The sequence below is a fragment of the Triplophysa rosa genome, linkage group LG17 (genome assembly GCF_024868665.1).
Source record: "Triplophysa rosa linkage group LG17, Trosa_1v2, whole genome shotgun sequence".
Lineage (NCBI taxonomy): Eukaryota > Metazoa > Chordata > Actinopteri > Cypriniformes > Nemacheilidae > Triplophysa > Triplophysa rosa.
In genome coordinates, this window is record NC_079906.1 from 20,184,002 (window position 1) to 20,197,418 (window position 13,417).

The following is a 13,417-nucleotide window of genomic DNA, read 5'->3' on the forward strand; positions in this document are numbered from 1 at the left end:
ATAGGAACTCCCCAGAAGGATAAATATCACATACAATTTTGAAATGTATTTTTTAGGGGGGGGATAAAGTGGAAACTTGAAATAGGAGGTTCTAAATTTAAGCATTCGTTTGTCAAAGAACATATCTAAATTCTTTCGTACAGCCTTGACATGGTTGAGAGTTTGTCTAATATACGATTTAGAACATTTCTCACTTTTAAACTCATTTTAAACTCAGTTGGCCCAAGAAAAATGCGATAAAAAACGTGAACGCGAACTATTCCATTGCTGATATTTCCGGTCGACTCGACAGCGCGATTTGGGAAGTGACCGTCTTGCCTGCGCTGTTTTCACTCCTCCACTTACTGCAGCCGCCTACTCTCGTCTCTCTCGAGACTCTCGTGGCATCACGGGACTCATAACGCTAACCAATGAGCTCCTAAAACTTCTGGACTACTTGAAAGTCGCTATTTTTTGTAAATGCTACAGCAGCCCACATATAACTGTCGTAAAATTTGCGGATGTCACGTGCTGACCAAAGTTACACCAACACCTGCCACCGGAAACAACTCTTGCAATCCTGTCAGGTAAATAAATACAATTTTGTAGGTAGTATTAAACCTCTTTTTTGTTCCTTCTCTGTATGTTCCTTAAAAAAAAATACTTTAAAAAAAAAACTGACTTTGCATTCAGCTTTATTTGCAGCAGTTGCTGATGTAGTCATATTAATGGAGACTTTTAATTGTAGAAACTGCTACAGTTGTCTTAATTTTGGAAAAAAACTTGTGTAATGCTTTTCAGTACACTACTGTACACTATGTATGATAATTCATTTGCAGTAGAGGCTGAAGGTCTGCTGTGACAGAGGTAGAGGATTAAAATGTTAGGCCCAGACACACGTCCAGTATGTCATGTAGCTTTCAAATACACATACATTTTCTTTTCTTTTTTTCTTTTGACTTTGTTTGCTAAAAAGTCATGGCTTTACAAATGTTAAATGAGGTAAAAGGCCTATCTTGAAAGACCAATGACTAGGGTTGGGCATCGTTTCAAATTTATCGATTCCGATTCCAAATTCGATTCTGCTTATCGATTCCGATTCCTAACGATTCTTAGTTTCGATTCCAAAGCGGTGAAAAAGAAATAAAAGTCAAAAATATTTATTTTGTGCCATTAGTTACAGCTGAACACACAAAAAAGTGTCCTGTGTGAGCCTTCCTTTCGAAGCGCGGGAGAAGGGGGTCTCACGAGTAGCATCATGTGCCGGTGTTCTGTCGAATTGTCCTACCCTGTCAGATTTTCCTACCGCAGGGCAAAACTTAATATAATCTAAAACACATCGACAAAATAAACAGGTAGGACACCTGTTTTACAATGCAAAATACCCTGTCAGATAGTCCTACCATCTTAAAATAAACACATAAAATAAGTGTACAGCGTAAATACCCAGTCAGATTTCCCTATCAGCATAGGATTCATTTACTGCGCAATACCCTATCATATTGTACTACCAGTATGAAATAAATATGCAGAATGACTTAACAACGGAAATACACTATTAGATTCCTGTAGCACTATAAAATGAACAGGTAGGATGATTTTATAGCGCAAAAAAATGACATAACATTGATGTGCACATGGCTCTGGCGTTGTCCACGCACTAGTGTCATCGGCGGCTAATGAAGTGTGGGCACTCGGGATCAGTGGCGGAGCTAGAGTTTTATATATGGGGTGGCCAGGGGGTGGCCAAGGCTACTTCAGGGGATCCACAGACCATGACAGAAAATGTGTGTTTAACCCTGACCTGGCATCAAATTATAAAAAAATAAATACTAGGATTGCTGATAAGTGATAATTTACTTCTAAATGTATGTATTTGAAATAAACAATAAAATATAAATAATGAAAACCTGCTTAAACCTGATAACTTGTTTAATTTAAACAGAAACAAAGCAGCACCAGAGATGTCTTTAAACTGATGTGGATCAGAGCAGCATGCAGTATATCTGATAAAACATAAACTCATTCCATAGGACTGCAAGATTAAAACAAAATCATTGATGCTGATTATTGCCCTTGATGTTGTCATCTTCATTATTACTTTCAGATATTAGGATACATGAACACTTGTCACACGCTTTACATGCTACAAAACAAGCCGAGAAGCGTTTATGAATTATTGTATTGCTGTTTTATTGCTTTTTTGATTCTCTAAGGAACATAAAAAGCAGTTATTCAAACGGGAAATATGTAGAAAACAAACAAAGAACATCCAACATCACTAAAACACTCAATGGCTTCAGGTAATACAGTAAAGAGTCTGACTAATGAATCTCTTTCTTACATCGTATCTGTACGCGGTTAATGATAAACTTTTTGAGTGTGACGCACTTCAGCACAGCTCTTCTTCAACGATGAATCATTTAAACGCTTCTGATTGGTCAGAATATTCATACCCTGAACTTGATTGGCTGTAATGCTCAAAGCTGTAGCAGAGCAAAGAAGCTGTCATCCACATTCGTTCATTTTCACCTAAAACTTATTTAGATTGCGACTGTCATAGCTAGTTTTTTATTATGCATGGACTATTTTTCCTCTTTTGTCTTGAACTTGGAGAGCAGATTTGTTCACCTTGTTGTCAAGCCTCTGTTAATTTCCGACCCTGATGTAAACAATGTATGTTATGTTGGGAACCGATATACTATCTGTTAATGGAGCCTAACATAAACTTACACAATGAAAAGTTGTTTAGGAATCCTAAAGCCAAGGCTAAAGAGGGAAACTTATTTCTTCCTTCTAAAGTTTGTATGAAGTACACTTGCTTAGAATGTTAAAAGAAATAGAGGATCTCTCCCAACACTGTTTATATTTATCTAAGGTTAGAAAACGCTGGGAAAACTTTACATTTACGCAAGATTTAAAAGTGTAACATTAGAAAGTAGGTAGATAACACTATAATGGTATGATTCAACAAAAAAAAGTACCTGGATGGGTCGGACTTGAAATGGCTAGCAAGCAAGTGGGTACTTTTGAATATTCCATTTGTTTAGCAAATTGCAGCGGTCCATTTGCTTCTTTTATCTCTTTCGTCAGTCTTTAAAAAGAAATCTCAGATTTCGCGCTGTAAAACCCATCGCACAACTTTTTTCCATTCTCATTCTCAACTAGACACACTTGAATTTCGTATGCGGTGACATCACGTGCAAGCATGGGCCCCGAACGTCAAAATAAAAGCGTTGTTCAACGAAAGGTGAAATCAGATGTCAATCAACATAAGTAGCGAATCAAATTTTGGGGTGGCACCCAGGGTGGCCAATTGGATGTCAGGGGTGTTCAGTGCCACCCTGGCACCCCTCTGGCTCCGCCACTGCTCGGGATGCACAACGCATCAAACACGGTTCATTCTTGTAATTCGATACGATGAATCAACCGCAGATGCTTTGCCATATTGCTGGTGACAACCGTCTTGCAACATAATAGTTTGTCACAATAATTACACTTAGCTTTGTCTTTTTGTTAATTCGCAAAATGCGGCCACACTTTAGTGCGCCTTCCACGGTCCATCGTGTGAACTGACTTTTAGTATTCGAGCGGAAGGTCCTCGCATATGGCTATGTCAGGTCAGGTGACTCAGGTCTTGACAGATGACGTGAAAATTATGTGACCGATTCCTTTCTTATGGATCCGATTCCAGAATTGGAATCGAATTTCGATTCCCAACCCTACCCTTAAAAGTATGTACATTATTCACTTTCAGTGTAAACAAATAAAGCCTTCAATCTAACAGCTCACATTGTTATATTTAAAGATTATTTTATTTTAAATGGTTGCAAATCATAAAATTAGCATAAAATCAGTTGTGAATGCTCAACCGCAATGGGTGTGACTGGAAATGTAATCATAGTAATACTGTAATATGATAATATATTATACATAATATGTGCTTCCACACCCACTTGACGCTCATCAAAAGCGCACACATGTGCAGACAACCTCTGAAGCTTAGTAACGTTTCCAATTTTTGGACTCGATGTGCAATGGCCTTTACACTTCACTGCAAGGGGAAGACAATATTTTTTTGGTTATGTGCACTGACCACCGTAACGTGTATAAAAGGGTCAGTTCATCCAATGAAAGTCGTCATTATTTACTAAACCCCTGATGGCTTTCTTTTTTGATCTAGGAAATCAAAATGTCAATTTCAAGACTCTCTTTTTTCCCATTTGTATGCCTTCAGGATACTTGAAATATACGGCACGGGTCGTGTGGAATGAATGCTTTTGCATCCTTTGAAGCTTGAGAAGGGGGTCGCAATCCACTCCTATTAAATAACTCAAAACAACTCTAAAAAAATGAGGATTCTTGAATTAGAAAGAATGTTGAAGTAATAATCGGAAGTAACTGCATTTTTAATTCAGCACTACTCACCTAAAGTTCTTCATTAAATAAATCAAATCCACAATGCTTAAAGAATACAAATAAAAATATCTGAACGAAAAAAACAGGCACACAAATGAAGGTTTTCCAGCCATTCTTTATTATCACTGCAAGTTAGGAAAGTCTCATTACCCAACATGACAAATGCACAGAAATAAATATGAATTCTAGAGCAGGTAGTGGTTGATCTGGGATTAATATTATCGTTTATTTTTATTAGTGATGATCCTGATTAAAGAAAAGCTCAATTTGGCAGATATTATTATTAAAGACTAGGAAGGCAAAAAAGAAATAATCTGAGCTAAGGCAAACATCCTTCATCCCGTGTGAGCGGGATAATGGAATGTCAGTTTCCTCAACAGCGATAATAAAACAACACAGTTTTCCCACCTGTGAATGACAGAAATCATGTGAGGTGTGCGATCGACGGGAAAACTAAAGAAAAACATTCAGTCAGGATTTCCTTTGGAAGCATATTACACACATAGGTTCACAATCCCATTAACCGTTGCCTTAAAGTTTAAAGCATTGCATTAACTTAACACGGGTCTGAAATAAACACAATGAGATCTGCTTGCATCTCACGAATCATAAAACCTCAAAACGATTACATGGATTTCTCTAAATGAATACAGAAGCGTTGATGAGGTGGACGTGGCATCTACTGCATGTAAGAAATATCAGCAACTATACTAACCGACTAAACTAACAATCACTTCTCATAGCTGTTTGGTCATTATTCATCGCATCTAAAATATCAGAAAACCTAACTGAGGGTAGACAGCTTATTTCATTTGATATAAATAAAACAAGTGTGTGAAAGACAGATTTAGCCCGTTCAATGGTTCATTTCAGATCTTTGCTCAACTCCATCCGTTGTTTTTAATGTTCATTTTATTCATATTTATTTAATATCTTGTGATGCTTAAGATCAACACCAAGGTAACAAGACGTCCATCCTTATTCAACTTTAGCTTCATTTACATCAAATTGAATGTACTGTAGTGGCTACGCTGACCGAGGTCCATTGTGCGCTGGTTGACGATTCGAAAAGTCGAGCCACAAAAGTGCTTGACTTCAGTGCAAGCAGTCACGCGAGACGTTCTTCAAATGTTTTTAATAATCTCCGTGCACGGTTGCATTTGGACTGTAGCGTCCCTTTCATTAAATGATGCGACGATCTCAAAATAAAACACCGGTATCATTCTGTGTCAGAATTTAAAATGCTTACATAGCTGAAAACGTAAAAACGGAATGATGACATTCCCAAAACGACAGGGGCGCCATGCATACAGGCGTACTGTTTTCTCACTTGGGTCGAGCGGGCTGACTTCCTCAGCAGCGATGACGGTTGTAAGATGGACGCGGAGATGTCAGATTGAATGAGCAGATATAGCTGCTCGATGAGGGAAGTTCAGGGAGCCGTTTTGCTTCACGGGAACTTTTCGAGAGCCACCACAAAACTAATTCATTCAGAAAACTTTCTGAATGTACTGTATTGATATAACGAAGCCCACAAAACATGTCAAAGAAACGTCACGCGCCGCGGCAAAGATACACACGCTATGCTGGATTTTCTGGCATGAATAAATACAATTTGGATGATCGGATCTGTTCTTTGCCCCACACACACACACATTCAACATCACAAAATAAGCTTCTTCAGCAAAAACAAATAGACAAAACAGGCATTACAGTGACGGCAGAAAGCGCACGCTGAACCGTTACACATTAGACAATCTCCGCAATGGGGATATTAGTGGAGAGGTCCGTCCGGACCACGAGGCCACGCCCCTGTCCAATCACACGTATCAAGCAGCCGGGGACGGCACCGCACCCCCCCGTGTCACCAGTTCTTTCCAGTCACAAACAAACATATAAAGTGTTACATTACATTCAGTAGTATGTAAATCTCAGATGAACACGATCTGTTCGGAGCCTCGGTGCTCCTGGCATCTGAGATTCTGGAGGTCAAGTCTTGTGAAAGATGGGCGTTCTTCCTCCGGGTAACCGTGAAGAGATGAGAAAGAGTGAGAGACAGGAGGCTACTGAATCATGGGACGGACGGACGGCGTCCGGTTTAACCCGTGGCTTTGGAGCTTTCCCCAGGGGTGCCGTCTTTACTCAGATGAAAGATCTCCTGAGACAAAACCTCCAGATCCTGCAAGACGACAAACCGAGAGTTCAGGGAAAAAACGAGTTCTGTTTTTAACTCTGAAAGGAACAAACAGGTGCAATGCTAATGTTTCATGCTGTTCATTACAGAAAACTATTTCCACATAGTTCTCAGTGTGTACACAAGAGCAGGCGTTTACAGTAAATACATTAAACGCACAAGCTAGAAGGCAAGCAGCCGGGGCTAAAAGCAGAAATATGAGCATACATCTGCAAATCACTTACATGAATTCTTAAGTGAAGCAAGTTTGATATTTGAGCTTTTTTAAAAAGTGGGATTATCATCTAGGTGGATGTCCATTACTGATCCTAATGGGTAAAGTTTTAGAGACGTGAGATGACCTGTGTGTTCCATTTTATACCCTCATCCGTATTTTGTCTTCTATTTGAAATTTTATCACATGCAAAACAAAAGTACCATAAATAACATCAGCTGATATATTTTGCAGAGCCTCGGAGGGTCCTGTAAGTGATTCGATCACACCTCGATCTAACACGTGTAATGCTTAAGAGATCCGGTTGTGCTGTCCAAACAAACACATTGTTGCATATTTGAAATGTTTATGTGCAATGTTGCTTGCGTTGTAAATGTTTTTACTGCTTACTATAAATTACTGCGTTTACGTTTATTGACTTTATGCCCGTTCAATCTGTAATAGAAAGGAAATAAAAATGTAAAACAGGAATGACCAACAAACAAAAGTAGAGTAAAATGAAATGAGTTTTGACAAACCAAGAGACGAGTCAAAATGCTAATCAAAATATGTTCTCGTATATTCAACATAAACGGTCTCATGAAGGCGGTCAAGGCTCGAGTTTAACTGCGATTTCACGCACATGTCCACGCACACACGCAGAGACAGCATGTGCTCGCTCTGAAGCAAAAAAAGCCATCAAATATTAACCGGGCTGTTTGTTTCAGGGCTGACTGCCCCAACAGGCAGTAAATATTCATGAGATGGTTTCTTGCTGGTAAAGCGGGATTAGAGAGAGGCGTCTAAAGCCCACCACAGCACACGGCGGCCATTTTCCTCTGGTTTTACGTATAGCTTCTCTGGCAGAATCTTTACCTCTCACGGTAAAGATTTAATTACACCTTGATTTCTTATTTCACTACTCAAGAAACTTGAAATACGCTTGGATTTGGGCTTTGATGAAATGAAGGGATTCATCTAAAAGAGAGAGAGATGCCTTTATATTCTCCTTCACATATGTTTGACACCGGCCCGGGCCCTCGGGTCACCCGCAACCTCGGGTCACCCGCAACCTCCACTCCTACAGACGCAACAGAAATGAGGTTTGTCAACACTGCAATCTTCAGTTACCGCAGCTTGAATTCATCAGCGTTTAGGCAGCGGCACATTCATCTCATCTTGTCTACAGGAAAAATGAAGGTTTAATCTGCCGTTAACAAGATAAAGACATCGTCACTGCTGCCCGCGGGATTATTGCTGTACATCAAACGTCATCCACACACCGATGTGCAAACCGTTATATTCCGTTTCATTTGCATGTCATTTAAAGCACGAAGAAGATCCAAAGCTTTCAACATGACAGGCTAAAACGCAAACAATGCGTTTGCTTATATAAAAAGGAAGGAGAACGCAATATGACAAGATACCAGTGTTCCATAATAATTACCTTTAATAATAATCACAAATAATTCTTCTTAATATAGTAGATTCGTTTAACTCTAAACTGCACAGTTGCCAAGCAACCTGGCGCATTAGAATAAAACTCTGATGTGAGATGTGTGTGCGTTTCGCAGTTTTATAAACATACAAACTGCAGACATTCATGATTTTTACAATCCACTCCTTTTGAATGACCAGGCTTGACCCTTGAGAAGTGTGTGTGATGTTTCTAGATAGGAATCTGGAAAGTTCGCTGCAACGCAACTTTTTCATCGCAAACTTGGTCATTTCATATTGGTCTTCGTTTGCATGGTTGGCCTTTGCCAAGGTTACGGCAGGGTGCTTTTGTAACCTACAACTCCGCCTGGGCAACAACCAACACTCCGCCAAAATCCAGACAGTCTTCATCAGCTCCGACGCCCCCTCACTAAACATTTTATTCATGTACACACAACATGATCACACTAGCGTGCAAAAACATGTGCTTCATTCCATACAAACATAACTTCCCACATCCGAGTGCAAATCAACCATTTATTTCTTTCAATTCGATAAACAAACGACAGACTGTGAGGTGAGAGAGAATCATCACCGCGGCAACAAGCCTGCCATTACCGCTGTACTGAAAATATCAAGAGGGGTGTGAGAGGTTAATTGTCATTAGTCAATCTGTCTGATGGTGTAATCCCATCAAACCTGCAACCCCACCCATCCCCCCCCCCCGCAGACCGCCTGACGCGCGCTTTCTATTCCTGCTCGCGGGAACGCTTTACCGTTAAAACACGCCCACCCCCTGGCTACCGATGAATAAGAGCTCTCAGGACCGCATGACAGCGAGCCACCTACACACACACACATGCGATGGCACGCTCTGCCCATCACACGGCCGGTGAGATTCTTCTTCCAGCAGGTGGATGAAAGCAGCTTTTATGGTCAGCTCACTTCTGCTCACCTGAATGAGTCATCGCTCTACACCAACCTGCTATTTCTTCTCTGTGCAAACTTTACTTTTTGAAATGAGTTTCTGGTCAAGGATGCAGGCAATCATGAAACCCAGTTTGGCATTTCTCCTTATGTCTATTCTGTTTGCTCTGGTGTAAAATGTACTTTCTGTGAAGCTGCAATGCAAACATATCTGACGACACGACATCAGCTGAAGTATCCAGATTTCAAGCAGTATCACGAAACTTTGCAATGTTGTGGTAATATATATTTTAAACATATAAAAGAACCAAAATGTCATAGATCCAAATAAAAACAGAGAATTCATTTTTAATGAGAATTAATAACTAGCTATAGACCACTTCGAAAAAACGTAAACAACGCTGGTTTAACGCTGGTCCAAAAGAACTTCCTGTTTCAGTTTTTAACACTACACAAACATTTGAACAAAATACAGAAATATCTTAAAGATGTATTTCTATATGTAACATAAAAAAATACAATGAAACCGTTAAAGCTTCTGGACCATTCTTTATTTCTTGTGAAGTGGTCTATATACAAAAACTAAAGACCAATCATACAAATGGCATGAAGCAAACCACATGAAAAAATATTATATAAAATTTTAGTAGTATTAACTATAGTAACTGGATACTAAGTAACTGTAATATACTTTAATGTTTACTCAAAAACCCAGTAGTGTCTGGGAATCCTACAACAGTTTACTATAATAAATACTGAAGTAAACACATTTTTTTATTTTATGGTGAAGCTAATTCAATGTGCAATAGATTTCATCTATACAGTCATGTTTGGAAAAATTAAATGTTAGGCTTAATTAAATGTGAAACTAAAATGGCCGATTCATTCAAACGCAAAGCTAGTGACTGTCTACATTCACTCGGTCATCCAAGGTCATGGGTCCAATCCCAGGGATTGCACATACTTACATAATACATAAAACAAATGTATAGTATAATACAACGTAAGTCGCTTTGGATAAAAGCGTCTGCCAAATGCGTAAATGTAAATGTAGTATTATCGCCTGTATTTTGAAGCTTTAGCATTACAGTTCTGTTCTCTGTGTGTGTTATAAAAATAAAGTGGACTGGACTGATTCAAACATCAAAAACATTCTCGTAAGCCAATCATAAATAGGGGGCGTATACGATCAAAACAGGAGAGAGAGAATGAGCAAGCGTTAGTTATTTTGAGGGTGAGGTTTCATTTTGTGTTCGATTTCAACCAACATCAAAGTTTCTCAGAAACCGCCTACTGCACCTTTAACAACTCTGGTTAGTTGAGTGCTGATTATACAATCATTTCATTAAAACAGTTTATCAAACTTGAATCCTACATTTGAAATATGATGCCTATAAAACACAAAAGACAAAGATTTCAGACCTGAAAATGGATGAAATGACCTACAGGACAAAGGTTGAATAGATTTTGTACATTAAAAGCTTCACGCCGCATGAACTGCCGAAAATTAGGGACAATGAAAAATGAATACAAAGAAGAACAAAAGTAATGCAGTGCTGCAAAAGTTATGCAGGATTCTGCACAGCCCTGTTGAATTTTTAAAAGCGCAAGCTATGCCGACCTGAACTGACCGATGGTTTTCAATCAGGTAGGTTTGTTGACCCCACATCAATTGCTTTTACCTTCTGGAGATGCATGTTCTTGGTCAGTTGCTCTTCCAGCATGTTCTGCAGTTTTTTGTTCATCTCACGCAGGTTCTCGTCTCCGGGTTTCACCAGGTCCCTCAACACGGAGCTCAAACCTCCACGCTCTCCCTGAGCACCATGAGCCACTCCAACTCCACCTGACACATCTGCGAGAGAGTGAGAAAGACAGTAAACATTCTTTTACGGCAGCTTGTGCTTTTTAACCGTGTTTTCTCCGGTAATGCCTCAGCGTTCATGAATAAAGATGATCCCTATCAGGAGGCCATTAGCGTCTGAAGACTCTCGCCTCATACAGTACACACAGCAACCCTTACGGGCGACTGGAGTGCGATCACCCTCGGGTTTGACGGCAAGGCGTTCACATCTCAGAATTGGTTAATAAACGTCACTTGACTTTACTGCGTTAATAAGAAGAATGGCATCTGCCGTGAACGAATTCAAACCCTGAACCGTAACACAAACCCCATCGAGGCGTGACGGTGATGGCGAGGTCTGCTGACAGGGTTCACAGCAACACACAACCCCGTATGAAGAGGTTGAAACTGAACGAGGTGGCTTGTTAAAAAATGAAACATGTTGTTTAATAGATAAATAAAAGAGGGCAGAGAGGAAAGAGTGAATGGAAGGACATCAGCAACCTAATGCTTTTTCTTACAGGTCGGTTACCCAAGTGTTGGTCAGCTTCCTGTTGAACTGTCAGATACTTTAGTGGAGTTTTTCCTCTGAGGGAGAGCAGAGAATCGAGCCGGCCGGTCTCTGCGTGTCAAGGGCAAAAGCAATAAGTTCGATCGGACTGCTTCTTTCTCGGTTTTCACTTCATCTGGGTGAGCGGAGACAGTCAAGGTCGGCCGAGCGCTGCCTTCCTAAATGGTGCTGTCAAGTAACTTCTTACACCTGAAATCCGATTACGGGGAAATGTACTACTTCCTGTGGCGGTCTCTAGGACGCATCAAATAAAATCTTATTAGATTTGTTTTATTTAAGATGTAACTATATAGCTTTACTTTTTTTTTGTTGCATTAATGGTGTTTGCTATTACGCTTGTTTACTGGACATAAAACAAGTTGCTGTGCTATTCGGTTGCCAAATATGACTCAAATCCCTCCTCAATCCAAGTCTAAGATTATTTCACCTGTTGAATATTCTTGTAAACATAAATAAATTTAGTCGTATTTTTAAAACATCAAATGCTGTTCTCATGACACACCATGTCACGGTTAGCAGAAGAGCTTAAAGCATTATTACATCACAGTATATCAAGCTAAGTGCTAGCAATCTCACGCCTCTTTAACCTTATTAGATTGGCGTAAGAGTGGACTCACGTCTGGCTAACAGAAGAGCATCACTCGTATCAAAGACTAGAGAATTGACGGTCACTGCGAGCCGGTCCCGTTGCTCGAAGGCAAAGAATGAAGTACAACGTGACGCATGGATGCTAATGGAGATGTTAACCTCACCCCCCTGAGGTCTGTTTAACCTTTGAATGCATGGCTTCAAGCGTTAAAGGCCATGAATGACATTTGCCTCGGCCCTAAAGCCTGACAGTAAACAGCACGAGGTACCAAATGCACTCTTTGCTCTTTATCTGGACTATGAGATAAATAATCTTGTCATTTTACCACAGAACTATAAAATGAAGACAATGCCTGATGAAAATTCCCTGCTTTGCAACATCAGTTTAGGTAAAAATCTTAAAAACCTTTGGATTTAAAGTGATAGTTCGCTCACCCTTGTGTCATCCTAAACCTCTTCTGCAGAGCACAAAAGAAGATATTTTGAAGAATGTTGGTATTAACCAAACAACACTGGATCTCATTGACTTCCATTGTATGACCACAAAACCACCGAAACATTTCTCAAAATATTATTTTGTGTTCCAGAATAAACGAAAGGTTTTGACGAAAATGAGACCAACACATTATAACTTCTTTCATTATTTCATCATTTTTGAAACGAAAGAACTGAACCAAATAATGAAGAAAAATGAGACTAGCTTGAATGGGAACTCTAATACTGTTTTCATAATTGTGTTTTCAACATAATTTCCAACTTTTGCCTCTCTATCGCCATCTCTGTTTACGACATAAAACTGCAAGTAACATATCTTAAAGTGGAGTGAAGTCAAATGATGTCAAACTGAAATTTCCCATGAAATCGTACCCAACAATACATATTTTGATGTACTTGCCTATAATAACTGTTTTTAAGCATAAAAGTGATGTATTGTAGCTTTAAGTTTAAGGAGTAAGTGACCCTAAACATTTAGTAGTGTTTCCCTTACCAACTTTTTGTTGCTGTTTTTCAATTTACACAAATCAATTTATAACGTGCAAATAGGTAATGTGAAAAAATATCAGCCTTAAAATTCAAAGCAACCTGCTTAAACCTAACAGTTAAATAGCCCAATGCATTGTTTCATTAGAATTCTATTAACATCAGAAATCTCAGAATGCATCTCCGCATTTCACCACCTCCCATCAGGAAGAACTGTTAATGCATCTAGCTCTCTGGCGAACGAATCCTTCGCCGGCTACATCACCGTTCATGCTAATGACATTGCGA

The 13,417-nt window shown here is 39.4% G+C and overlaps 1 protein-coding gene across 2 annotated transcripts in view; it reads right to left on the minus strand.

The window, feature by feature from the left end:
• Window positions 1–4,493: 4,493 nt before the first annotated feature.
• Window positions 4,494–13,417, minus strand: part of gripap1 (GRIP1 associated protein 1) — a 42,324-nt gene continuing 33,400 nt past the window's right edge. For both annotated transcript variants that reach the window (XM_057356403.1, XM_057356402.1), the window contains 2 exons: window positions 10,832–11,001; window positions 4,494–6,577 (listed from right to left, as the gene is read on the minus strand). In XM_057356403.1, the coding sequence (XP_057212386.1) occupies window positions 6,497–6,577; window positions 10,832–11,001 (251 nt within the window). In that variant the 3' untranslated portion in view covers window positions 4,494–6,496. The remainder of the gene's footprint in view (window positions 6,578–10,831; window positions 11,002–13,417) is intronic.